We start from the raw sequence: 25,814 nt of genomic DNA, 5'->3' as shown, positions 1-25,814 counted from the left end.
TCATTGTTCTCCCTTTTCTGCCTGGACAAATATACCAAATAGCTTATATACATGTTTTGTGTGTGCCTCTTTGTACACAGCGGGTAAGGATGAGGCGGGGGTGGGGGAAGGCAGGGTGTGGAGGAAGAGAAGGGAGGTAGAATTTAACAGTCTCATTACAGCCACTCAGAGCCCAACAAAGGCGCCCTATTCGCTCTTCTGAATTTCTTGCGGCAGCCAAACAATCCCATAATATTACAAGCATTATTACTCAGCCTGCAGATGGGAATGCTTCAAGATCAACGTGTGTGTGCCTAACAGCTCACCAATCAAAGCTTCCACGCCTCATTCTCCACCCCCAGGGAGAGTCCCCAGTCTCTTTCAGTTTTGCTGTGGCCGGCATGACATCACACACTGTGTAGGCCTGGGCCGGTGACCTTCTGTCTTGGCCAAGATCCAGATTTTCTTCTTAGTGCCAAATGCCAGTCCAAGTTTTCTGCAGGTGATTTCTTCGGGATTAGTGCTTGCATGGTTTTTAATTGCTGACTGCTGGAAGGCTGAAATTGTCCCTCAACAATCAATTTTCACACCTCAGCCACAGAGCTGCTGGCCCAATGGGGGTATTAAACGGGAAAAAGAAAAATTTCTATGCCTGGCCTAAGAGATCTAATAAGTATCGCAAGGATTCACTGGACTGTGGAGAATGGAACCTGATTGCGTAAGAGGTGCTCGGGGCTAGCCAGGTCTTTTCCCTATTTTGTCCCGGAAACAGGATCAATAACAGACCATCTGAAGGCTCTACTGCTTTCTGGGTGGCTGTGTATTTCGCACCCTGCTCCCCCCCGCCCCGCGGTTGGACTCCACATAAAAACAATGTCAAAGAATGTGCAAAAGTCTCTATAGAAGCATCTTGCTCGGGTACGCTGTTCGTGTATAGTTTCAGTAAAATAAGAAAGTGTTTTAAACACTTTTGTGATCTTAAGGAAGACACCCTACAACTTGTAACAACAGGTGGCACTCTTCTTAAATCAAAAGTAAAATGTTTCGGACAAGCGCTTATGTTAAAAGTCCAAATGAAACTTTTCTCCTGAATTGTGGTCCTCGAAAAATACTTGCCTTTGTGTATATGACCTATTGCGTGCTGTGTACTCTTAGCTTTCTGCCTACTACCTTCGAAAAATATTGCCTATGACATCATTTTACTCTTTCAAGAGCAACTGAGAGATTTTGGAGCACTCAGAGCAAAAGTAAACAACAATAAAATCTGCTATTCCATTTTAAAAACTCAAGGATTTTAAGTGGAAATTTTACAGGTGAGATACTCATTCAAGTACACGATACGGGAAGTCATCAATTTTGATGATGAGAAAAAATTACTCTCCGAGACAGACTACAACATATATGTGCTGTCTCAGATGATTCGGATTGGAGGAATTAGGAGAGACAGTCACTGCTCTCGCCGTACATAAGTTCACTGGAGAACTACAGTTAGAGAGAAATCTACCTTTTCCCCTATAATGTGTCACCCAATATGTACGTCACCAACAGGAGGATGATGACCTAGGCCATGGAGAACAGATTTTAAGGGCTGGATTCAGGGGTGATTCGGAAACCGTAGAAGCAAAGAAGCAGCACCGAAATCCCAGTCATAAGCAGAGGGAGGTCAGGAGTATTCATTATCACTGTCTCTCTCTCCTTGTGTAAATTTTTGAGGGCAGAGATCATAACGTATTCATCTATGCTCCCCTCAAATGCCTACCACAGTATCTGGCACATAGCTGGCACCCACTTAAGTATTTGTTAAGTGGGCAGAGGACTGAAGAGGTACAAAGATGGAAGGACCAGGTAGTCGGCTGGTTCGAACGGCTAGATGGATGGATGAATGGACGCTGTGGAACGCGTCCTGAAGCACCATTCCACGAACGCTACCTCGGCACTGGAGCCGCCCTCCAGCCTGCACGGCTTGTGACTTGAGCACGGAGAACAACGAAAGAGCTGGCCGTCGAGACTGTCTTCAACACTGGGGACCGCGAGGGTTTTCACAGTGTCCATGACAACATCCGACCGGGGCCGGGGCTCCCTGAGGCACCCTCCCGACTAGAGAATCATGGAGGCTGTCAAGACCGGCAGATCTGTTAACAGTTTGTAGTCTCAGTCCCCTAGAAGAGACGCGTCCGAAATATCAGAGTAACCGCTGAAGAAAATGGTGCGCGCCTCCGAGTTTTACGTACTCTGCGGCTCCGTGTCGCTTCTCTTTTGGGGTTTGGCTGCCACCTGAAATTCTTGAATGGTCTACCATCTTCCGTGGTCCAGGGGAGGACGGAGTGACTCAGGACTTGCAAGAACCAGAAAGAAATAATGTTTGGGGACGGAGAGGAGGGGGCATGAGGAAGAGGGAGTGGCCAGGGAGAAGATGGCAGGAAAGGGCAATTCTTTTTCATTCCATCTTGAAAAACTGAGAGCACATCCTTGGGAAGTGCAGAGGAAAGTCACAGATGGCTGTGCGTTTATTCTTAATTACAGGCCGTGAAAAAAAACACCACAGCTAATTCGCCCCAGAGAAGGTCTTTCTCTGGACAGTTATATGTATAACTATCTTCTAAAATGAAAAGTAGGCAAGGGGGTTAGACTTTTGAAGCGATTAGCAATATGTGATGTTTCGACAGCAGCCAGAAGCGAACCACGCGCAAAGAAAGGCCTGTCCCCACTGCGGACGGCCAGCGTGAACTGGAGGCCGTGCTGAAGGGGACCGCCCTGGGCATCCGACCACCTCCAGGATTCTTTCGGAAGGACCAAGCGCTGCTAAGAAAAGCAGCAACGGACAGGCAGACAGGCCTAGAAGCAGGAAGGAAAAGGCCGTGTTTTCAGTCCCTCTGGGTTGAGGAGACCCCATCAGCCAACAGTACAGGGGACACTACAGGGCACGCTAGATTACACACCTTGAGGCCTGACGAGCAAGCGGCCGTCAGCTGCAGAGTGCCAGCTTCTCTAAGATACGAAGACCAGCCTCCTGCCCTGCACGGTCCCCTTTTAGACACACGAGGTATGTTCTTTAGCTGTGACCTGAGGTAGCTGAAATTACTACGCAGGTCAAAACGCCCCAGTCTAGACTATCTATAGTTCTGAAAGCAGCGGATAGACAATCCAAAAAAAGAGCGGATAAAACTTACGGGCCTTTCTCTGTGACTTTAGACATAAAAGCACAAAACGGCGGTACCAGTAAGGTCTTCGGTGGAGCCCGCCATCCATGATGGGAAACTGAGCCTCAGAGGGGAGAAGGGACTTGCTCAAGGCCACATCCTCAGCTGCCATTTGGAGTATATTATACGATTGCGAGTTGAGTGAGAGGAAGAATAAAACCGAATTACACGAATTCTCCTTCGAAGCGATCAAAATGTCTATGTCCAACTCAAATCTTATGAAAAGTGAAGTGTATTGCTCAAGTACTCAGAAGGGCGAGTGTTATGTTTTGTTTCTCTTTTCCATTGTTTCAGACGTGAAAGTTAATAAACTTAATGAGCGTTTAGTCGGAAGGCAAGGAATGTAGACGTAAGTTGAGCAAAACGGAAAGGCTTTTCAAACCACGGGGTCGAAGGTGAACACTTGGGTTCTCACTGACATGGCACTCGAATGTGACACACGATTCCTTTTATTACCGGAACCATCTTCCAAAAGGATCTCGATGGTACTTTTGGCTGGAGGTGATGGAGCGTGATTTTCGGTGACGCCTGCCTGTTGGAACCCTTGGAGTAACTCGGAGTACAAGCCAACTGGGAAGTGTGCCGAACAGCCTCACCAGCTAAATTGCCAGTGCACGCACTGTCACAAGAAACCCTCCCATTTGTCTAGCGCTTTGTCATTTATCAAGGATGTTCCCATTATCACGTCATCTGTTCCCCAGTACAGCTCTGTGAGAGTGACATCTGTAAAATGACACGGGAAGAAATGGAGGCTTGGAGGGGGCGCAGTAAGTAACGGAGCTGAGCCTTTAACCTAAGTCCACCTGACTCCAAAGGCGAGAGCACATACGCGACAACAAGGACCCTTGTATCTTGTGGACATTTCTTGAAGTTCGCCAGCCTGAAGCTCTACTGCCTAGCATGCATGGTGCCTTGTACGCAGGAGACACATGGTAAACATCATAGAAATGGAACCAAAACAAAACCCATCTGCAGTACTTTTCAGCTCCTTTTCATTATGTTGACCAAGCCCGTTCAAAGCTGGGCACACTAGCCAAGAAATCAAGCTGAAATCTTACCACACCCTCCTCGATGAGAAACTGATGGGCAGATGTGTGCCCGTCTGCTCTCTGGAGGGAAATGATCGGCCGTACATGGCCTCCTTTTCAAAGGCGTTCACTGGAATCATGTCACAGCCTGCTTTGTAATGAAGGATGGTGACTGACGCTTCAAACTAATCTTAAGATTTGGACCCAAATGCTATGAAGACTTTTATTACCGTTAAACTTTCCCTGCATCAAAATGGGCATGCGATTCCTACCAGAAGATGGCAGACCCAGGGGTTGTCTGCCCGTGAGCGCCCCCACACTTCTCCCTTACGCATAATTCACAGAGAGTCGAGCTGTCAGAAGCCTCGCCATGGGGCCGCGCCATTCACGTGGCCCTCCCGTCCATCCCTTTGGCTGTCCCGCACTCTCCGACCCCAGGCTATTTCCTCTCCCCCACTACAATGGTGGACCACGGCTGTAGGACTCCTCTGAAGGATGCCAGACAAACATGAAAGAGATTGATTTCTTTCAGATATCTGAGTTTCATTTCATGCGGCTGCCTGGAAAACCACTCACAGAGCATCTGCCTGAGATGTCTGCGAATACTAGACACTACTTGAGATGCTTCCGTTGAAATCATCTCAAATTGAGCCTGGGTCAATTTATTTGTAGTGCTTTGGTCTGTTTAAAGACTATTACTGGCCTGTGAGGAGGGGAGGGTATACATATCCACGCGAAGACCCACACGTGTTCTGCGAGAAAACAAGTTGGCGTTTATAAACGTGCACATAGGCAGACTAGGTGTTGGACACCTTGCAGAAACCCAGAGACGGACAAGTGGTCTAAATTAACCTTGAGAGGGGGAGGGGAGAAGGCAGGATTCTGGCTGCTTGGGGTTTTCGGGCTGGTAATAGGTAATCAGATATGAGGCCACAGTTGTAGGCATTCGGAAATAGGCTTGTCTTTTCTCAAGGTCCATTTCCAACTTGAAGTGGACTAATGAGCTTGCTTTTGTCGTGAAAGGTACATCTTTTTGGAAGTGGAAGGCAGCAGAGAGGACTCTGGCACTGACCAGATGTAAACACGAAGAAATGAGGAACGTGGGGGAGCGGGGACTCTAAGTGCCAGCCAAGCCTTTCTGGAATGGTGACAGTGCTCATGGTGGACACCGACTAGGGAACAGAGAGCCTTATGATGGGGTGGGGAGGGTCACCCTCGAAAGAGCTATATCTCACCTCTGTTAAGCTACTGTGCTACCCAAAAAATGCTTTTGGAAATGATCAATAGATTTGCAGAGAAAAGGACGTGATTAAAAGACCTGCTCATCTCTGGGAGATGTGGGGTAGGAAATTGGCTCCGCTTGGCAGCCGAGCCACGGGCTCAAAGAGAAGCAGCTTCTCATTCCAGGTGGCCGGCCCCGCAGTACAGGCACCAGTTAACTAAGGGATACTCTTGGGTGTTTCAGGCCAGGCTGTGCTTGGGTCATCCTGCACCCGTGTTTCTTCCTTGGTTCCCTCTTCCCAGCCACCAAGGCCAGTAGCATCGTGTCCCTTGGGGAACCCTTCAGAGTCCAGTCAGCACTCGCCCACCCTCCGATGGGTCCTGATCCCTGTTTCACACCTCCCGCTGCCGTGCCAAGCCCCAGAGTAGGGTGTGGCATGGCTAAGGATAAAGAAAGAGACAGCAGCTGGCGATGCCACGTTGCATGTTGCATGGGAAGAGGTCAGCCCGTATCTAGTGCATGGCTGGCCGCCTTGGAAGTGTCAAGGAGGAAAATCTGGTTTAAAGAGGGAACGAGAGGATGAGGGAGGGAGAGGGAGAAAGAGAAAGCGTAATAAAAGCAGCATACCTCCCAGAGTCATCCCTGCTTCATAGCATTTCCGGAGGCGACAAGATGGACAATTTTTCCTTCGGAATTTATCGATGGTGCAATCATTCCTGCTGGCGCACAGGTACTTCTGTTTTCCTGGGAGAAGAAATATAAGAGTAGAGAGCCCTGTTAATGTGCTTCTGGAGTCTCTTCCCCATGAGTATTTTTAGGCATGAAGAAATGGCATGAAGATATATCCTTCCAGATGAGAGGAGTGGACAGAGAACGGCCCCGAACTATTTGATCACACGGAATCTGACTATGGAACGGGCTGGTTTAATTTGACGCTGTATCATTTGGTTTTCATAGGGATGAACAATTCAGCTCCTTTATCGGGGCTGGTCACTGGCTTTAAAAATAAGATGCTCTACCTTTACTAAAAGCCAAAAATGCCCATGAGAGAACGATCGCTGGCAGAAATTGTCACTCCTTTAGCACGGCACAGCAAAGACTTAGGCAAGGGTCCTATTTCCTCGTCCTGATTCCTATATTCATGCACGGGCTCGTACTCGAGCTAAATCCGATGCTTCTTTTTCGTGATACGCACACAGGTAAAACATCTATAAAAGGGAACTGAACTGCAGGATGTTTCTACTTGTTTTTAAATTGCTAGTGAGCATACCCCCAACCCTGCAGGTGATAAAACTCAACCAGTGGTCAGGTCCCCTCTTTGCGAGGTGAGTCGCAGCAAGGGAAAGGAAGTCCTCTCTGAAGAAAAATCGTCCTTGCCATGCGTACCTGGAGTCGTCAGTTATGAAGAAATATACACACAGGAACAGACCGCGCGCATGCGCACGCGCACACAGGCGCGCTCAGACCCAGAGGGCCTCGGATCGCAGCTGCTCAGACGTGGAGCGCCGCTCGGGAACATATTATTTCACTCAATACTTCGCCTCCTTGCTCCTAGCACAGGCCAGGCACACAGTCGGTCCTCAATGAAAACGGACTGAATTCATACACGAGTCCCCGCTGTTTTTCCTCTCATTTACTGCTGCGCTTCGGTTTATGGGATAGACTGGGATTTTAGGGTCGATTCTCTTGGCGCAGGAGGAATGTTCGTGGGAGGAGAAGGGAGAGAAATTGAAGAGCAGTTGGTATTTGATCGCGGGAAACGAAAAAAATCCCTCCAGAAATTTAGTTACAGCTTGGCTTTCCTGTCCCTTCACTTAGCCTGCGACGTATGGATGAGACACAGAAGCCATCGCCACTCGCACTGAACAGATGAGGAAAACTAAGTCTCTGGGCCAGAATGCTTTGTCCCCGCACCGCAGGATGCTGTTTGTGTAAACGGAACACGTGATTTGCTAACAGCTTTTTGCTGCTGCGCACCGGGGACAGTGCAGTGTGCGCAGAGAGGACGGCGCTATGAGTGCCGCTCAGCTTATGGGGTGTCAACTCCCCGGGGGAGGCCCTGCATCCGGTTCCGGTGAGCTCGTTCCCAGTTCTAGAACTGGGACGCCCTCACGGTATCGGCGCTGCTGCGATCCTCGAGGCGAGGCCCACGGATTAGTGAAGTGAGGTCCAACTGGGACCACAAGACTTCTTTGAGGAATCCCTTCTTCCGCAGCAAAACGTTAGGTTCTGGACCCCAGTTTGCCAAGGAAAGATTACGCGGCCAGTGGACTGCGGCCCCCGGTGGCTTCCTAAATTCTGCTTCTGAAAGCAGGTGGCCCGATGAGTGAGGGAGGGAGGGGACAGCGAAAAAACATAGAAAAAAAATTTTTTTTTTTCAATTTGGAACTCAGGTCATTTCCCTAGCTATAGTTCATACCTTGTCGCAGAGACTCTCTTGGCCTAAAACAACGTCACCTAGAATGAAGATGTACTTTACAGTTTGTCCAGGAATAAGTGCAAAGCGTAGTACAGCCAAAGTCGCTGCATGGTCATTCACCACCGACTCAGTTTTGAGGTTACCACTAACTGACTATAGGACCTTGGATGGGTCCCTTTTCCCTCTCTTGATAACATGAAACAGGCGAAACTATAAAATCATTAAAATCACTTTCATCTCTAGGAGTCTTGAACGACATCTGGATTTCATCCATAATATATTTGCTGAGTCTTTCATACAAAGGGAAAAGTATTATCACGAAGCAAGAACTTAACCAAATTAATGATCTCTCTTCCTTCTCTTTAACGTAGTGACTGACTAACATCTCTTCTATCTGGAATCATTTGGTTTCCTCTTTGTTTTCCAAAGCCCTTCGAAAAACCAAAGCTCTTAATGTAGAGAGCCGCTGCTTTTGCAAGCCACGCGCGACTTGCATAAATAACATGCTTATGCACATCTGTATGTTCATGCACATGTAAATGCATAGGTCAATATGTGTATGCGCACAGGGTTTCTGAATTATCTTTGTATATATGTCACAATCACATAAAGCACTGAACAGACTAAAACATACAAATATGTACATATGACACGTTTCTCGAAGTAGAACAACAACTTTAAATTTTTAAATGATACACAATAGTGATGGAAGCGGTTGAGGTTCCCTAAGATAGATATGGAAGATATCACCTAAAAACAGGACGGCGACTCATCTATACTGTTTGGACTGGGATCTGAGACAGGGGATGCAACGAACAGCCTCGAGGTTGCTTTCAACCCACCTCTCCCGCCTAATTATCAACTTCCCCAAATAAGGCTCGGCCGACGTACGATCACTGAGTTGCTAGTATTTCCTGCCTATTTATTCTACGCCAACATGGCTGAAGTTTGCGTGGTTCTTAATAATAACGAATTAAAACAAAATATGGTATTTGGTCCCACCGCCCCCACTCCTCCGCACAAGGCTTGATTCCCCCCTGAAGCATCTCTGCAAAGTGGTCGCCCCACCTGTTCTTCAACTGCAGCCCATTCCATTTCCGGACCCTGTTGTAAGGTTTTTCCTTCTAAGAAACTCCGTATCTGTCTCCATGTAGCTCTGATGCATTGGGTATAATTAGAAATGTATAATCTTCGGGTTCTAAACGACCTTAACGCCTCTTAATAAAATGTCCCAATGTGATGCTTGACTCCTCAATTAGGAAAATGGACACAAAGTCTTCAGATGACATGCTACAAGGCACAGGAAGCTGGCGGTAGAGCCAGCACAGAATCTGGCAAGCGCGCCGGATGGAGATGTGCTGTGGGTGGCTGGAGTTTCGAGACAGAGCATTCTGAGGGTGTCAGACATCTTCGTTCATTGTCTAGTGAGCATATGGCCCTGTGGATGCCTTTTCGGTGTTTGGTTGACAGTAGAAGTGCGTAAGGGACACATACCTGGGCCTGCTCCAAGGTAGTCCTTTGTTCCTACACTACAGCTCAGGTGACTGAATAACACAGAGAACACAAACTCCTATCCATCTCCTCCTCAAATTCTGCAAACATTACACTCAGCTCTTCGACACTGTTGACATCCAGCAGCAAAATTACATCCATGACCTACAATAAGTCTCACAAAAAAACGCTGCTGTGAAACCTCTGGCAAAATACAAACATTCTTCCTCATGTTGAAGGAGATAAGTCTACACTCTGGAGCTGTAAACACTGCATGTTTAAATGTTTGACATCGCTCCTATTGGGACAGCCCCCAAACCCTAGACTGCCACGATAGGTTGGCATGAGATCCTCAGCAACCTGGCTCTGGAATGCCTGACTGACAGAGGGTGCTCTTCGTCTTCATGGTCCTATTCTTCTACCATGCAGTGTCAGTTGAGGTCAATGTCTGCTTAGGCTTCTTTCAACTGGTTCACTCTGAAAACTCCTCTTTGGAGCAGAGGAAGTTACCCACCATCTGTGGCGCTGCATCGTTCAAATGAGGAGCGTGTCGAGCCGTCTTTTTTGTGAACCTACACAGAAGACTGAAGAATGTAGGATTTCTCATACTCTATGAGTAGCTTATTAATGCAGGACTTACATGAACAAAACTCAAAAGCGTTACTGAGGTACGTAAAGACGACTCGAATTAAATGGAAGGATGTAAGTGTTCCCGGATGGGAAGGTGTACCATTGCCAAGGATGTCAGTTTTCTCCCCAATTAAATCTATACGTTTAAAATGACCCGAACAAAATCTTGACAAAATAATCCCAAGTACATCTGAAGGAATCAAATGCGAGGTATCACGGAGATATTTTTGAGGAAGAGCAATAACGTTTTTCCTACCAGACATTTAAGTATTTTAACGCCATAATAATTATAACCGTTTGGTACTGACTCCAGTATAGACTGATCAGCGGAAGAGACCAGAAACGCCCAAAACGCGCTCCATATATGGAATACATCATTCTAAATTTGGGATCGGATCAGTATGCACCGTGAAGAAACGATGACTTATTCACTAAATGGTGTCAGAACAAATGATTAATCATTTGGAAAAGACAATAAAGTTAAATTACTAGTTGAAACCAAAATAAATTCCAGATGGATTAGAGCTGTCAATGAAAAAACGAAAAACAAAAGTCACTGAAGTATTCATGGAAAATATAGAGAGAATTAAACATTTTTCGAAGGTGGAAAAGGGCTTTTTGAAGCATGGCAACGAAGAAAACGTAAGTGAACATCTTGATAGACTCGACTAGAAAACATTTCAACTTCCTCATGTGAAATATACATAATAGTAAAATTTAAAGACAACCACAGATGAAGAAAACCATACTGGCATGAAGTATGTAAAACCAGTAGTCGACTTCTGTGACATAGGAACATCAACAGTACAATAGAAAAATGGGAAACAGACATGAATAGGCAATCAAAGAAATACAATTGATCGATAAATATATGAAAGCTGTTCAATTTCACTAGAAATCATGGAAATACAAATTAAACAAAACATCAGTCTCAAAAGTTAGACTGGTAAAGATTAAATGTTAAGCATTGCTGAAGGAGGTGTAGCTGGTTGGGAGCATAAACTTTTTTGGAGAGCGATTTGCAACATATTGAAAAAATTAGGATATGCATAACCTTTAAGCAGTATTTCCACTTCTTGAAATGTTTTATAAGAAAATAATCAGTTAGGCACAAAAAAAAAAGAAGTGTCATATAGCATAATTTAAACAGAATATTGGAAAAATTTTCACTGTCTCACATCAGTGGAATGATTAAATAAGTTATCTCATATTCATGCAAGGGAAGGCTGTGCAGTCAGTATCTGTTGTTTTTTTTTTTAACTTGGAAGGATGTTCACAATATACTGTTTTGTTAACGACCTCAAAAAAGAAGTTACTAGACAACATATTTTATCGAGTCCCACTTAGACTACGTAAGGCTTAGAGCACTCGTATTTATGGTTTTTCTCTTCTTCTCTTACAGTGGACTTCCCCCCGCCCCCCACAGAGGCCCTGCATATAGAAAACAGATCAAATTAGACATGATGAGCCTAAAGAAGGCACAGGACACGCGGGGCTCCTGCTAGACCTCTGCTTGCCCACTAGTCTCTGCACATCTGCTTTATTATTTCAGAATCGTTTTCATATTATGTCACTGGGCATTTCTTCAAAGCAGGGAGGGTATGGACCACTACTCTCAATTTATATATGAGGACACCTGACACAGAGTGCGTACTGACACCAAATAATGCAGCCCAGCTTCAGGCCAGGCTGCCATGTGGTTTCTACTTAACCGCTGACCGAGCGGATATTTTATTTGCCCCTCTCCTGACTTACCTGCCCTGTGTGTCGTACATTGACCCACTGCCTCTTCAGAGTGTCAGGGACGAGTGACACTTGACTCCCCTGGGGAGAGCAACGGAGGGAGGGGGTAACCCACTATGCTTTGACTGGGTGCCATTCAAGGTGTCTTCGAAGCTATGACCTCGTTTAATTCTTGTCAAAACCCTTCCAGGAAGCTACTATTCCTAATTTCGAGTTGAGGAAAACAAGGCTCAGAGAGGCTGAGTGACTCACCTACAGTCACCAGCTAGTAAGTGGCAGAGGCAGGGCCAGGAGACAGACAGGTCCAGATGGACTGCCACGATGATCCGATGCTTGCCCTTGTTAACGTGACGTCTCCCCCGCTGTGGGCCCTGACGCTACGACGCGAGGACAGAGCCCGCTTCCACTTCTGTCCTGGCTCCCCGGCCCCACATGTCGAAGGGAGTGTGGCGGGCACGGGCAGAGCGGTGGCTTCAGCGGCCCTCACAGGGTACCTCCGCTCAGCGCCTCGGAGCCGGCCCGCATCCCTGCGCTGCCTTCCGATCGCAACCCCCTGGACTCCGAGGGCTCCCCTCGAAAGCCGACACACTACCTGACACAAAGGAGAAGCTAAGGGCCTGTCTTCCGAGTGACCCGAAGAGACGGGAACAAGCCCAAGGCCTATTCACAGTCATGTGCCCTGTGGACATAACTTTCCCTGAGCTCAGGGTGGCCTAGACTGGCTGGCCTCACTGCCTAAGGGCGCCTTCCTTTGAAAAGCAATGTCAAGCACTGTTGATTTCCAGTACATTTTCTCTCCCGGGAAACCATTCTTAGGCCTGTCCAACGGGCTAGACAGCTCTAGTCACACAATCTGTCCCCCTGACAAAAGACAGGTATTCTGGGAAGAGGATGTAGAATGTAACAGAGTCCCTGTGATTCCAAAAGCATGACCACTCCCCCATTTGCCCCCCGCCCAGAAAGGCAGGGGTGGGTAACCCAGGAGCATGGAAGCAGCCAGGCTCTCCAGCTAACGCGGTATAGGCTGGCTTCTTCGGCCTGGTTATAAGGCCATGATTGTTTGTGTTCCTTGTGACCTTACGATTAGCTCTGGTGAGAGGAGGCAAGAACCAACTCCTAGCTCCTCTTCTTGGTTTTCGGCACCTTCCATAATCTGGCCCGAGCTCCAGAAGATAAAAACTTAGAGCACTGGGCTGGCGCTCAGGAGAGCAGGTGTCAAATCCCAGCTGCAGCTGGCCTCAGGAAGTCTGGGCCTTGATTCCTTGTCTGAAAAATGAGCTAAAAATAATGGAGTTGTCTCCTTCGCTGAGTTATACAAAACAAATGATGGAGAATGCAATACATTCGCATTCAGTCTACAGATGAAGACGATCATGCTTAGACGCGGAAACTTTTATTACCTGCTCCTAGCTCCTTGTTAACTGGAAAAGAAGAGCGGTATGGCGGCGAGAGCACTGACTCGGGAGGCGGAGGGACGGGGTTACGAACCCCACCACTGTGGCATAGTAGTTGTGGCACAGAGCAGAACCGCTCTGGCTCTGCTTCCTCCCTTGTAAAATGGGGATCACATCGTCCACCTTTGCGGAACCATGAGAATTCAAGATAACGTACGTGAAGCATCTGGTAAATTTTAGGCACTTGGTAAATAAGAGCCGTCTGAAATGTGGGCATTTTCCTGCAATCACGTAGCATGTGGGAAGAACTGATTAAGGCTGAAACTACTGCTGAGGACTTTATTGGGTAGCACTTGAGAACTGTGCTTCATGCTATTTATTTATCAAGTGCTCTATTTAAATAAAGAGCGTTAATCAAATTATTCAGATTTTTCTTCCCCAATACTTCGACACAAGGGCACCTGAGGTCACATTTGAAAACTGAAATTTAATCTGCAGCTCAGACACACACCTCATTGTGCTCTTATTCTAGGTGCTGCTCTGATTTGATCTCCTGAAGATCTGAATGCTACTGTAGGCCTTACCCAACTCTTACACGCTTCTTGACAAGATTAAAGGCAGACAGAGAGTGATAGAGAGTGGGGAGAGGGAGAGATGAGTAGAAAGAAGAAGAGAAGGAAGGGAGAAAGAAGAAAGAGAGGAGGAAGAAGAGAAAAAGATGAGGGAAAAAACGTACGTAGAAAGAGAAAGGCAAGCCTGGGCCCCGCTCAGGACTGGATGAGATCCGTGACAGCTACCAGGAAAGCTGGGCTCGGCACTGCCTGTGGTGTCACTGTCGTCTGTGCTGGGGGTGAAACATTCCCAACCTGCGGAGTAGAGAGGTGAGCCCACGTCCCCATTATTTCACAGCCACCTCCTCCAAGTCCTTCTCCAGGGCTCGCGAGTGATTTCCCCCTAGGGAGTCACACTGCGGTGGACCCAGAGCACTTAAAAGTCAAACTTCCTCTCTGACTCGAGGAAAGCCCCACGAAGGGGCCAAAAGATTGAGAGGGGACACACATAGAAGACTCTGAAAGCTACAGAGCAAGGAGCCCGTGTAGTAGAGCAGGGAAAAAAAATGGGGCGCTGTAGTTCCACGTTTTGTACGCAACTCCCTGCCCTGCATCTTACTAGCTGAAACTTGGAGCAAGCTACCTGACTTTTCCGGACCTCGATTTAGCTCGTTATGAAAAATAAATAATAACTTACAGGTCTGCTGGGCCATTTAAAGGGAACGTGTAAAACAACACGATGTCAGTCCCTCAATAACCACTCACCAAATATTGAAAGAGAAACAGAAACAGAGGCGAGTAAATGATCGCGTTTTTAAAAATAGGACCTAGGAGATATACAGAGAATTGGGCAAAAGACAGCAACAGTTGTTATGCAATGTCATGGGAAGAGAAAATAACAGGGTGGTCATAATCTGTACGGTAACAGAAATGCTCGCAGCCTGCACGTGTTAAGCTAAACTCCTGAAATAAGAGTTAGGAGAAGACGCGCTTCACAGAAGAGGTGATTTTCAGGGACACGCGGAATTTCACTAAGCGAACAATGCACAAGTAGACCATTTCAGGCAGAGAGGATGATGTATTTGGAAAGAGCTCAGATTGACTGATGAAACGGGCTGTGAAATTAATAATCTGTTGGTCCTTGAAACCTCTAAAATATTCGGCGAGTCTTGACTACATACACATTGATCCCATCCGTGTTCCTTTTTCCCTTCTGTGAAATACAAAGGTGTTCTTTTTACAACTACCTAAGATAGCCAAACAGGTTTGACTGTTCCTCTCCACAATCTCGGCTTTGGCTTGAAATTTTGGTGATTACTATCTGAAAGAACAGTTGCTGGAACTGACCAATAGGCGTGGCCAGGAAAATGACACCTGGAGTCTAGTGGGGCAGTAGAAGGAACTGTTGGCACGCTGACTGCTTAGTTAAAGCACACCTGGGCTTTACTTTCCAACCATCAGAGAATGAGAAGTCAGGGAGACTGTATCCATCGAGAAAGGTCCACCCCTACCAGCCATTTCCATAAAGATAATGAATTTACCTGCTGTACGCTTGAGTTCCCCAAAAGAATTCTCAGCCGAAATGTTGAGATCGACTGAATTAAGGACAAAAATAATGGACACTGACAAAATGAGAAGTCTCTCGTTAATCTTAAAATTTGTCTATTTTGTAGGACCCAAGAAAAATAAATTAGTCGTTTCCATTGGTGATTTGGAAAGTCGGGAAAACTCAAAGGCACATGTTGCTAGGCTTTCCTTAGCGAAAAACAAAACACATAAACAAACAAACAAACCCCCACCCTGGCCAACTTGAGTAACATCAGCTAATAAAAAGGAAAAAAGAAATAGGTCTAACTTCATCTGTTGTTTCTGTCACTGTCCCAGGGGTGGTTAGGTAATTGAGGGTCTACGCTTTGGGAAGGACGTTTTCAGCACCCAGGGCACCTGAGATTTTCCTGGAAAACAGAACAGTCATCTTTGGCTCCAAAATATGTAAAAGATCAATAATTGTTAATCAGTCAGGGCGAGGAGACTGGCAAAAGCCCAGTTTTGAAAGAGGCCCACTCTCCAACGTCGGGAATGTAAAATTATCTTCAACTAACGACAGGCAACGCCAGCGTTATTCAGGCTCAGCCAGTCTCATATGAAGGGTGGCCCTTCTCTGCCCCCTAAACACTCACTGATAAGAATCATCGTTCCGAATCATAAACATTTGTATGACTATCACCTCGCGTTTGTAGGTCGCTTTAGAGCTTACAGGTTGTGTTCTCATGCACTGTCTTCTTTGGCTCTTACGAAAATATATGCGTTATTCAGGGCAGCTATTACTATCACTTCGCAAGTAATGAAACTCTGGCTCAGAATGGTTAACAGAATTCTCCAAGCCAAAACCAGGTATTTTTACTCTTATTCCTGTACTTTCCTCCGGAGTTTTTCAAATGCCAATAACGATGTTAAATTACAGTCCCTCTGCCGGGTTCTGCGAGGCATGCAAACCAGTTTGCCGATCCCATTAAAAGATAGGCAAAAATATCCAACCTCAACTTTCTGGAGCTCAGGTACCTAAGGAAGTTTATTTAAGTGAAACATCTCCTTTATAATGAGAGTGCTGTATAAGTAAAGGGCTGGAAACGGGGCATAATATTCATTATGTCAGTCAATGAAACATTGATAAACACCTGATCGGCACCAGAGTCTATACCAGACACTGCTTCCTATGCCCGTGAAACAGTAACAGAAATCTGGGCAGAATTAATTAATGAATTAGTGATCTATTAAACACCTACTCTACGCTAAGCAGTGTTCTAGACACTTAGGATATACTAATGAAGGAATAATTAAAACTCCCTATCTTGACTAACATCCATTTTAATGTCTGTGGAGAGGAGGCAAGGAAGCAGACGAGAGACGATAAACCTAATAAATTAGAAAATTAACTAGTATGTCAGAGAGCAACGGGTGCCACGGATGAAAGGCATGGCCGGGAGAATGGAAGTGCTGGGAGAGAGTCCTTTACAATCGAGGGGTGAAGGCTTCGCTGAGGCCGTCGTTCGGCATGAATGTGAGGTGAGGGAGTGAGCCACACGGATATTTCAGGGAAGAGCATTTGCGGCAGAGGGAACAGCCGACGTAAAGGGCCGGCTGGAGGATTCTGGGGTGGGGGGGGGCGCATGCGCTGGAATACATTTTTATATGAATGACATGCAGAAAACATCTTTCTTCTTATTTGTCAAACAAACAGAAAACAACATTGGGGTGAGGGACCTTAGGAACTGAGGAAGGATCCCGAAAAGTCAATTAACTTTCAGGATAATTTTTCCTGGACACTTCGGATATTCACTTTTTTTTTTTTAAAGGTTGGGGAGTGCTCACACATCTCAGAGTGCAGTACTGTCAGAGAAAACGGTGGAGTGAGGACATCTCTAAAGTTCTGCGCTCCGTAAAAGAACTTAGAGGATTGGCAAACACGCAAACAAACGGAGAGGTCAGAATAAACATTTTCGGAACTGTAAAAATTAACCAAGTGCTCGCGGCCACCTGGGGAGCATTTATTCGGAGCTTCGCGATGTTTAAACCTGCCCTATTGCCCTACATCCCCTCCCCGACTCCACGGTAAGCAGAGTGGGGTTGGAACTCCTTCGAAACTTCTTTCTCAGAGAACTTTCAATGTGTGTGACCTGCTGGAGGTTACCTGGCAGACTCCTCTCTCGAGGCTGTGTTTGTGTGACCTGACTCAGAGCTTTCCCTTAGTAAACAGTCTCCCCCTCACCCCGGGGGAGTTTGTAGAAAATAAAACAGAGGCAAATGTTGACCACCAAGCCTCACTGAGCTGGTAGATAAGAACGGTGGCAAGCGATGACAGAATCAAAAAGGTTAAAAAAGAAGTGGGGAGATGAGCTGTCCACGGGCCACTTTGAAGAGCTACGACGTCTTCCCGGACATCTACAATTATTTCGGAGAATTCAGCAAACAATCAAACAACGAAAACAACGGTGAAAAGCAGCAGCGACAAACCGTGAGATTTGGCGGGAGTAAACTCTACTGTATGAGAAGTTACGTTAAATGTAATTGGATTAATCACTGCTATTAAAACCAGAGATTTGCAGAATGCATTTAAAAAAAAAAAAACAAGAACAAGATACAGCTACATGCTGTCTGCAAGACACACTTCAGATTCTGAGACAAAAATAGGTTGAAAGTAAATGGATGGAAAAAGATATTCCGTGGGAAGAGCAACCGAAGGAGAAGCGAGATGGCCATACTATCAGACAAAATGGATTTTAAGATAAAAATTGTGTCCAGAGACAAAGATGGACATGTTATAACGGTAACAACTTGAATCCATTGGGAAGCATGTGATTATCAACGTGCAGCACTGGACTGGGTGTTCTAGCCAGGGCGATTAGACAAGAAAAAGAAATAAAAGACATGCAGATTGGAAAGAAAGATGTAAAACTATCTTTTTTCACAGATGACATCATTTTATACGAAGATAATTCTAAAAAATATGCAAAATAACTATGAGAGCTAATAAATGAATTCAGCACTGATGCAGTACAATACATCGATATACAAATATTAATTTTATAGACTAGCAATGAATAATGCAAAATGAAGTTGAGAAAATAATTCCATCAAAAAATAAAAATACTTAAGAATAAACAAAAGCATCAAAAATAAAATAATAATAAATTTAACAAAAGAACTGGAAGACTTGAGCTCTGAAAACTATAGAACATAATCAAAAGAAATTAAACGACAACGAAGTAGATGGAAAGATACCTCGCATGCATGAATTTGAAGACTTAACATCGTTAACGTCATTAATACCGTTAACATGACAATACTGTCCACATTAATCTACAGATTCAGTGTAATCTCTATCAAAAACCCAGCTGTCGCTATTCCTGAAACTGACAAGGTAGTCCAACATTTCATATGGAAATGCAAGTGTTCTAGAATAGCCAAAACCGTCTTGAAAATGAAGGACCAATTTAGAGGAGCCACACTTCCGAATTTCACATCTTACTACGAAGCTACCGTAATCGAGATAGTGTGAAAGCTGCATAAGGATAGACACGAAGTTCAGTGGAATAGACCTAGGAGTCCAGACAGAAGCTCATATATTTATAACGAACAGTTTTCCAACAAGGATACTAAGACGAGTCTATGGAGAAAGAATACCCTTCGATAAATGGTGCTGGGACAGCGGGATATCTACATGTAAAATAATAAAGCTGTACTTCTGCGTCATGTCAGGAGGGATCACAGACCCCAATATGACAGCTAAAACTGCAACATTTTCAGAAGAAAGCATAGGTATAAATCTTTGTGATCTTGGATTGGGCAACGGATTTTTAGAGACGATAGGAAAACACAAGCAATAAGACAGAAAAACACATAAATTGGGCTTCATCGAAATTAAAACTTTCTTTCTTTAATGGACGCTATCGAAAACGAAAAGACAACTTACAGAATGGGTGAAAATGTTTGCAAATCATGTCCCTCGTAAGAAACTTGTATCCAGAAGGCATTAAGAACACATGTAAGTCAATAATAGAAATGATCCAATTAAAATATGGGCAACGGATAGGAATAGTCATGTATCTATAGAGATGTATGAATCCCCAACGACCACGTGAAGAGATGCACGTCATTAGCCATCAGTGAAATATAATCAGAACGACAATGAAACGCCATTTTGTGCCCAGTAGGAATAATAATAATAATAATAATAATAATAATAATAATAATAAAATAAACAGATAATATTTTGGCAAAGATGTGGAGAAATTTGAGCCCTCACATGCTGCTGATGGGAACGCAAAATGGTGCGGTCTCTATAAGAAACACTCTGTCTATCTCTCGAAAAGTTAAATGTGTTGTCATCAGATAACCCAGCAATTATTATTGAGGCAGAAAATGGAACAAAGTACTGATACATACTAAAACATGGACTAACCTTGAAAACATTATGCTAAGTGATGCAGACGCAAAAGACTGCATATCGTACTGTTCCATTTATATAAAATGTCCAGAATTGACAAACCCATAGAGACAGAGATGTATTAGTGGTTGCCAGGTTCTGACAGGAGGGGAAATTGGGTGTAAGAGCTAATGGGTACAGGGTATTTTTTCCAGATGATGAAAATGTTCTGGAATTAGATGGGTGATGTGTGCACAACTTTTTAAAATTATTTTTCAATTAGAGTTGACAGTCAATATTATTTTATGTGAGCTTCGGGTGTGCAGCATGGTGCCGAGACGTTTATATAACTTATGAAGTGATCCCCCTGATTCGTCTAGTCCCTACCTGGCACTATACTTGAACGTACTCAAAAAACCATGGAATCATACACTTTAAAATGGTGAATATTGTGGTAAGTGCTTTATAGCTCAAAATAAATAAATAAATAAATATGTTGACACTAGCGAAGCCCTCCCCACCCATCTCACGACATACCTGTGAAGTAGAAAGGGCAAATACCATTGGATGAATGGCTTAGCAGAAGTCCAGAGGGCTTCGGTGACTTGCCTGGGGTCACATGCTAGCTTTCTTTTTTCTAGTGGTGGTTTTACTCTGACGTGATGCATGCATAAAGTAGACTCTTTTCTAAAAGAAAATAAACTCTAACCTTTCTCCATTTCTCATGTCGCTCATTTCATTCTGTAAGCCATTTTCTTGCCTCCGGTGACAGCGAGATTCTGTTATCTAAAATGCCATGGGGTGAGATTTCAAAATAGCCCTTTGAAATTGCAATCCCACGATTTCAAAATGGAGCCTTGAGAGTGTCTAGATCCACAATCAGTCCTTCTTGCCTCGTCCTCTCTCCACTTTGCAATCATTCCTTTGTGTCGCTGTCATGTGAATAGACCCAGAGGTGTATGAAATGTAACAGATCGTTATTACATGAAAGAATGACTATCTGCCTCATTAGTTGTGAAGGAGACAAAGATAAAGCTTATTCCTCTTTGTCGTTCCAATGTCTGGAACACAGAAAATTTTCAATATACATTAGTTGAGTGCATAAGCGAATGAACGATCTTTTAGAATTTCGTTGGCCAAGAAATTGCTCTGAAAAGTGCTTCTGAAGGAATCAGCTCAGATCGCGGGAAATCGCGAGGTTTTGAGTTTCCTAAAGAAGAGTAATACTTCTGTGGAGTGAAGTGGATCAACCCAGAGTGCAGCACAGTTTCACGGACCCTAAGCCTCATCCCTTCTGTCCCCTGTGGAATGCGGGCTTGGAGCCTGGGGGATGATGGATGGAATGGGTCAAGGCAGGCCGGAGAACAAAGCTCCGTCTGCTGTCACCTCGCTGTCAGTCCGCCACAACCACTACCGACCCTGGCAGTTTGGGCATCAAGAGAAAACAAAGAAAAGGACCTTGGAAGTGATTTCACAAGATTCGCGTGTTAGCCAGGCAGGAGCCCCCAGGAGCTCCAAGCAAGCACATGAAAGGCAGGGCGATGGCTCCGCTGGGGAACACGGATATAGTTTTGAGGGTGATAAAATTGAAAAATGTATGTATTTATCACTTGCAACATATAAACTCATCCCAATAATATTACTTCTCTCCTTCACCTTGTATACAGCAGCTCAGGAAACTGCCCTTTTACCAGAAGCTAGAAAAAACTCACGTCTGCCGGAGACGACACACACTAGGCCATGGAACAAAGGCTTGCTCTCGGAGCAGGTTTCGCCTTCACTGTAAACACGGCAACTTTATCTGCGCAGACTTTTCGCGACCTCGCGGCCAGGAGCCGAAGCTAGGCAGTGATGAGAAGGTGCCCCTCATGGCCTCTCTAGGCCATTTTCTGGCTACTGCTCACTTGCTTAGAGACAATAATTCCCTCTATAAATAAAATTAGATATCTGCCTGCCCCAATATCAGGCAAAGTTGTCAGACATGTTGTTAATTCATTGGGTCGTTATCTTTGCAATAGGCTCTCTTGGGATTTGGGGGCGGGAGTTCACTTTGAGGAGTCCTGAGATGTACCTCAAAGAGGGGATCATCCCGGTGTGACTGTGGATCGAGGGGGCTGTGCCTCATGTGTCAATAAGCGGCGTACGTGGAAACCACATAAACCATGCAGTGATTTGCAGGGAAAGCCGTTTTCCGTATAGGCGAGTCTTTGCAAAGGGTTCCAGCACGGCAGACGCAAGTATTGATTTAACAGTAGCCAACACCGTCCTAGAAGCCAGAAACTGACAGTCACGTGCCAGTTTGCCTTTTTAACCACTATATTATCTCCATTTTAAGATGAAGAAACTGAGGCTTAGACAGGTCCGATGCATCTCCTAAGGCCCAACCTACCACATCCTAGGCGCCGGAAACATCTCCGGAGCGAATCGGGGGCGGGCTGAGGCGTGGTATTCATTCTCCGCGCATATTCCGTGACTCAGCAATCTCTGGAGTGAGGGTCTCCGGGAGGCAGTATACCAGTCGCAGTTCGCTCCAAAGCAGGATCGAGTCACTCACCGGTGATCCGAGGAACTGGGGTGTCAGATGCTCACAGCGCCATAAAAGGGGATTGTCACTAGAGAACGACCTTACGGAGTACGTCTGTAAACCTGCGCCATTTCCCTGGGCTTAGAGTAGCGGAGTGGATGGGATGACGAACGAGGGAGAGCAGTTACCTAGAGAAGACTGGGCCGAGTTGACGTGGCCGACAGGGAGCCGCCTCACGGGAAGACATCTGACATGCAGAGAAAGTTCTTCATTCTTTTATCTGGGATTCCAAGGACTAGCGTCCTACTTTTCTATATTGATTTCCAGCTTGCTCCCCCTCAGTATCGACTAGTGTGCACTTCGATTGGTGAGAGTCCACCTCTAATGTGTTCTGCAAACCCGGGGGTCTGTGATCTAAGTTTACACCCGGGGCCGAGAGGGGACAATGGGCAGCGGGTGGGAGCACGAGGAACCAAAGGAAGAACCTATTTCTTTTCCATCTGGAACTTGCGGTTCCGCAATAGATGTTGCCGTCTCCACCTGAGTATCTGGAAGGCACGACCCCCGAACTATGTCACTGAAGGCAACCGACAGGTAGATACAGCCACCTTCCTCCCCTGCAGTCCCTCGAACGATCCCGCAGTTCTTGAAGATCCAGCCAGCAAATGGGGCAGTGGCAGCTGGCGTGCCTCCTCCGACAGCAGCTGTAATGCTGTGTGCCGAGTCTGCTATGCGGCCCTGAGTTCTGCCGCTCAGGTTTTCTGATGTGCACAGAAAGCGACGAAGACCTGGACATCCCCCCTCGGGCCTCGACCCCTACAGTTCTATCTAAAGCCGACAACTGGCTGCCCAGAACTCGCGCCTCTCCTTCTAGTATAAAGTGATCTCCGGGCTTGTGCTGCAGCCATGAACGCGACGCAATTCCCATCCCTGGGAAGTAGCTGCAACCCGTTCATCGGCCGGGACTCTCCCTGCGCCGCCCCCTTCCCCTTCTGTTCTTTCGTCCTTCCAAATGCTCGATCCCTTTAATTTGACCCCTGGCTCCTCGCAGCTCGCCACTCTGAAGCTCTGTCTGAGCCTTCGGATTCTGGATAAGTACTTGGTGTTCAGAACCTGTCCCGAATCCCCTACCCTTTCAAAATTTATGAGACTCGTGTTCTATTCCTCCAGGGCCCTGCCAAGGAACATACTGACAACCTAATTTCCAATAGTATTTCCTGACAATGGCTGAACTTGTTCCAGGAAGAGAAGTCTTCCAAACAGTTCTACATGTGTGGGAGTTTCAGACCCTGTGACAGATCATGCGTGGAAAGACACTTTCAAGCAGGGGGCCTTTCATAAATTCTTAACTCCTAACACATGATTTCGGCTGTCAGTAAAGCCACCTGCCTTCCCCAAACCTCACGAATACACCTACTGTCCTTAAAGATCTGCCCATCGCACGCTCCCACCACCAGCCCTTGCTTTTGACCCAGCATTTCCACTGGTGGAAATGAGTCCCGGGGACATTGGAAAGAGAAAGTACAGAGAGCAATGCTCATAAGTGCAACCTAAATACATGTGAACAACGTACCTATCCAACAACAACCGAGGTCTGAAGAAAAAACTAAGAAAAAATCTACAGCTGTACGAATGATGGATGCAGGAGGGCAGGACCAAAGAGGATCCATTTTAGTCGGCTGCCGTGTTAAGCTGGTGGGCTTTTAGGAAAGCCATTAGTAGAGAGTATACATCTCCAGCCAGGTGATGTCATTTCACATGTTTAAGATTAAAGGTTAAAGCCCACCAGGCACAGTACAAGCCAGGAGAGGTTTCCAATGCATTTAAAAGAAAATCATGGTTGTCAGCAAAGTGAACCTTCTACTTAGAAGCTCAGCCCAGCAGAAGGAAAAGCTGGGTAACTACATTACGGAAAGATAAAGTGGGCAGTGGTAAGAAGCGCAAGAGAGGCACCCGGAAAGTGCTTTTCGAGTACAGGAGAAGGTGGGGTGCCCTTCACTGGGGTGCGGGCCTCGTGAAGTAGGCCCGAAGGAGATGGAGCCGTGGATAAAAAGAGCTCGAGGCACAGGGAGCAGCCTGAGCAAAGACGAGCATGGTGGAGGCGTGGGCGCGCAGCGTGCAACAAGGGTTTCGCTGTGTTGTAGCGCAGTCTCCTGCAGCGCCTCGTCAGCCTTGGGTGGACGAAACACTGATAACCCATTTCAGGAAGAGAACGCAAAACAGAAAACAACGAACCGAGCTGGAATAAAATTACATAACAATTTGGGGGGAGTATGTATGTATGATGTATGTATGTACTTGCGTTACTCAATTTTACTCTTTTACAAACTTAAATATATTGTTTTTCAATTATAGTTCACATTCCAATATTCTGCATCAGTTTCAGGTATGTAGCATAGTGGCTGGGGGCATGTGAAACACAGCACAGGGAATACGGCCAATAACACTGTAATAACTACATACGGTGCCACATGTGGGTAGTGATCGTGGGCACTAATCGGGGAGATCAGTTTGCGAACCATATAAATGTCTGACCACTGTGGGGCTTTGACTTCAATCAACTAGTTTCTTCATAATTCTTAACGGAATTGATTTGGGGCTTTGATTTCAACCATTCTGTTGCTGTCTAAGCTCTCGTCCCATGTTGCAGCTCTGTCTCTTATGACGCTTTTCACGGCAGTACTTCATGTTTCTTTCCCCACAGGTATCCTCCATTAAGCTTTCAGATCTCGGGGAGAAGGACCGCCTCGTTCAGAATTGCTGAGTGCGCGGCATCGAGCAGGAGGGCTGGGACACGCTTGCCTCGCTGGGCGCCTCTCTGTCGTTCCCGCTGGACTGTGACTGTTTTACTCGTCTCTGTCTCCTTAGCACTTAGCACAAAGCCTTTCGTCTAACAGATGCTGTTCGGTCGACTGAGATGAACTAGTTTCGTTCCCGCTTAGTCTTCTGTGCCTCCGCTTCCTCGTTTGTAAACCAAGGGCGGTAAGAGTATCTACTGCCGCACGGGGTCGTGCTGAAGATTACGCAGGTATTTAGTGCCTGATGCAGAGAGAATGTTCGGTAAATACACCGCGGCTATGATTAACGTCGTCGTTATTGTTTGTTGTTGTTGTTGTTAAGGCTTCCAGGGCGGCTGATGGTGACAGGCCCCTCCAACTCTGCTGCCCTTGGTCAGGGCTGTCGTGGGGAAGAGTTGCTGCACCTGTAGACCTTTCTCTCTCCTGTGCCATCGTGCTGCTTTTGCCGCACCTAGACACTCAGTGTGATGTTCAGACTGCAGCTGACCTTGGATGACACGCCTGCCAGGAGCTGGCAGCTTCGCCGGCCAGCGGCTCCCCGTGGACCAGGCTCGCTCAACACGCATCCCTGGGCCCAGGCGAAGCCTGACGCAGTACTTGCTTGTTGGAAAAATGAGTGAAAGCTACTGCCTTTCGGCCCCTCCTCCCCGCCACCAGACTACGAGAACACAAACGGCCATCGTCTGGACTTCCCTCTAACCAGGAGATAGGGCCTGGGCAGCTCTGGGCTGCCCGTCATCCCTCTAGCTGACTACTGTTACTCTGTACTTGGGAACGAACACATCGGTGAAGCCGAAAAACTGTCCCATTCTGAAATAGGTCATCTGTCGGAAAATAATTACTATCAAATTCTCTATGTAAATGGCACCAGGTAGATTTCATGGACACTAGCTAGCACTGCGTAGTGAG

General features: G+C 46.1%; 1 protein-coding gene across 1 annotated transcript in view; it reads right to left on the bottom strand.

Moving 5' to 3' along the window:
* Positions 1-25,814, bottom strand: part of AR (androgen receptor) — a 146,602-nt gene that overhangs the window by 17,990 nt on the left and 102,798 nt on the right. The window contains 1 exon segment of the mRNA XM_039858720.1: positions 6,057-6,173. Within this exon segment, the coding sequence (XP_039714654.1) occupies positions 6,057-6,173 (117 nt within the window).

The sequence above is a fragment of the Pteropus medius genome, unplaced genomic scaffold (genome assembly GCF_902729225.1).
Source record: "Pteropus medius unplaced genomic scaffold, Ma_sr-lr_union100, whole genome shotgun sequence".
NCBI lineage: Eukaryota > Metazoa > Chordata > Mammalia > Chiroptera > Pteropodidae > Pteropus > Pteropus medius.
The sequence above is the reverse complement of the archived record's forward strand: the minus strand, read 5'-3'. Positions and strand labels throughout refer to the sequence as shown.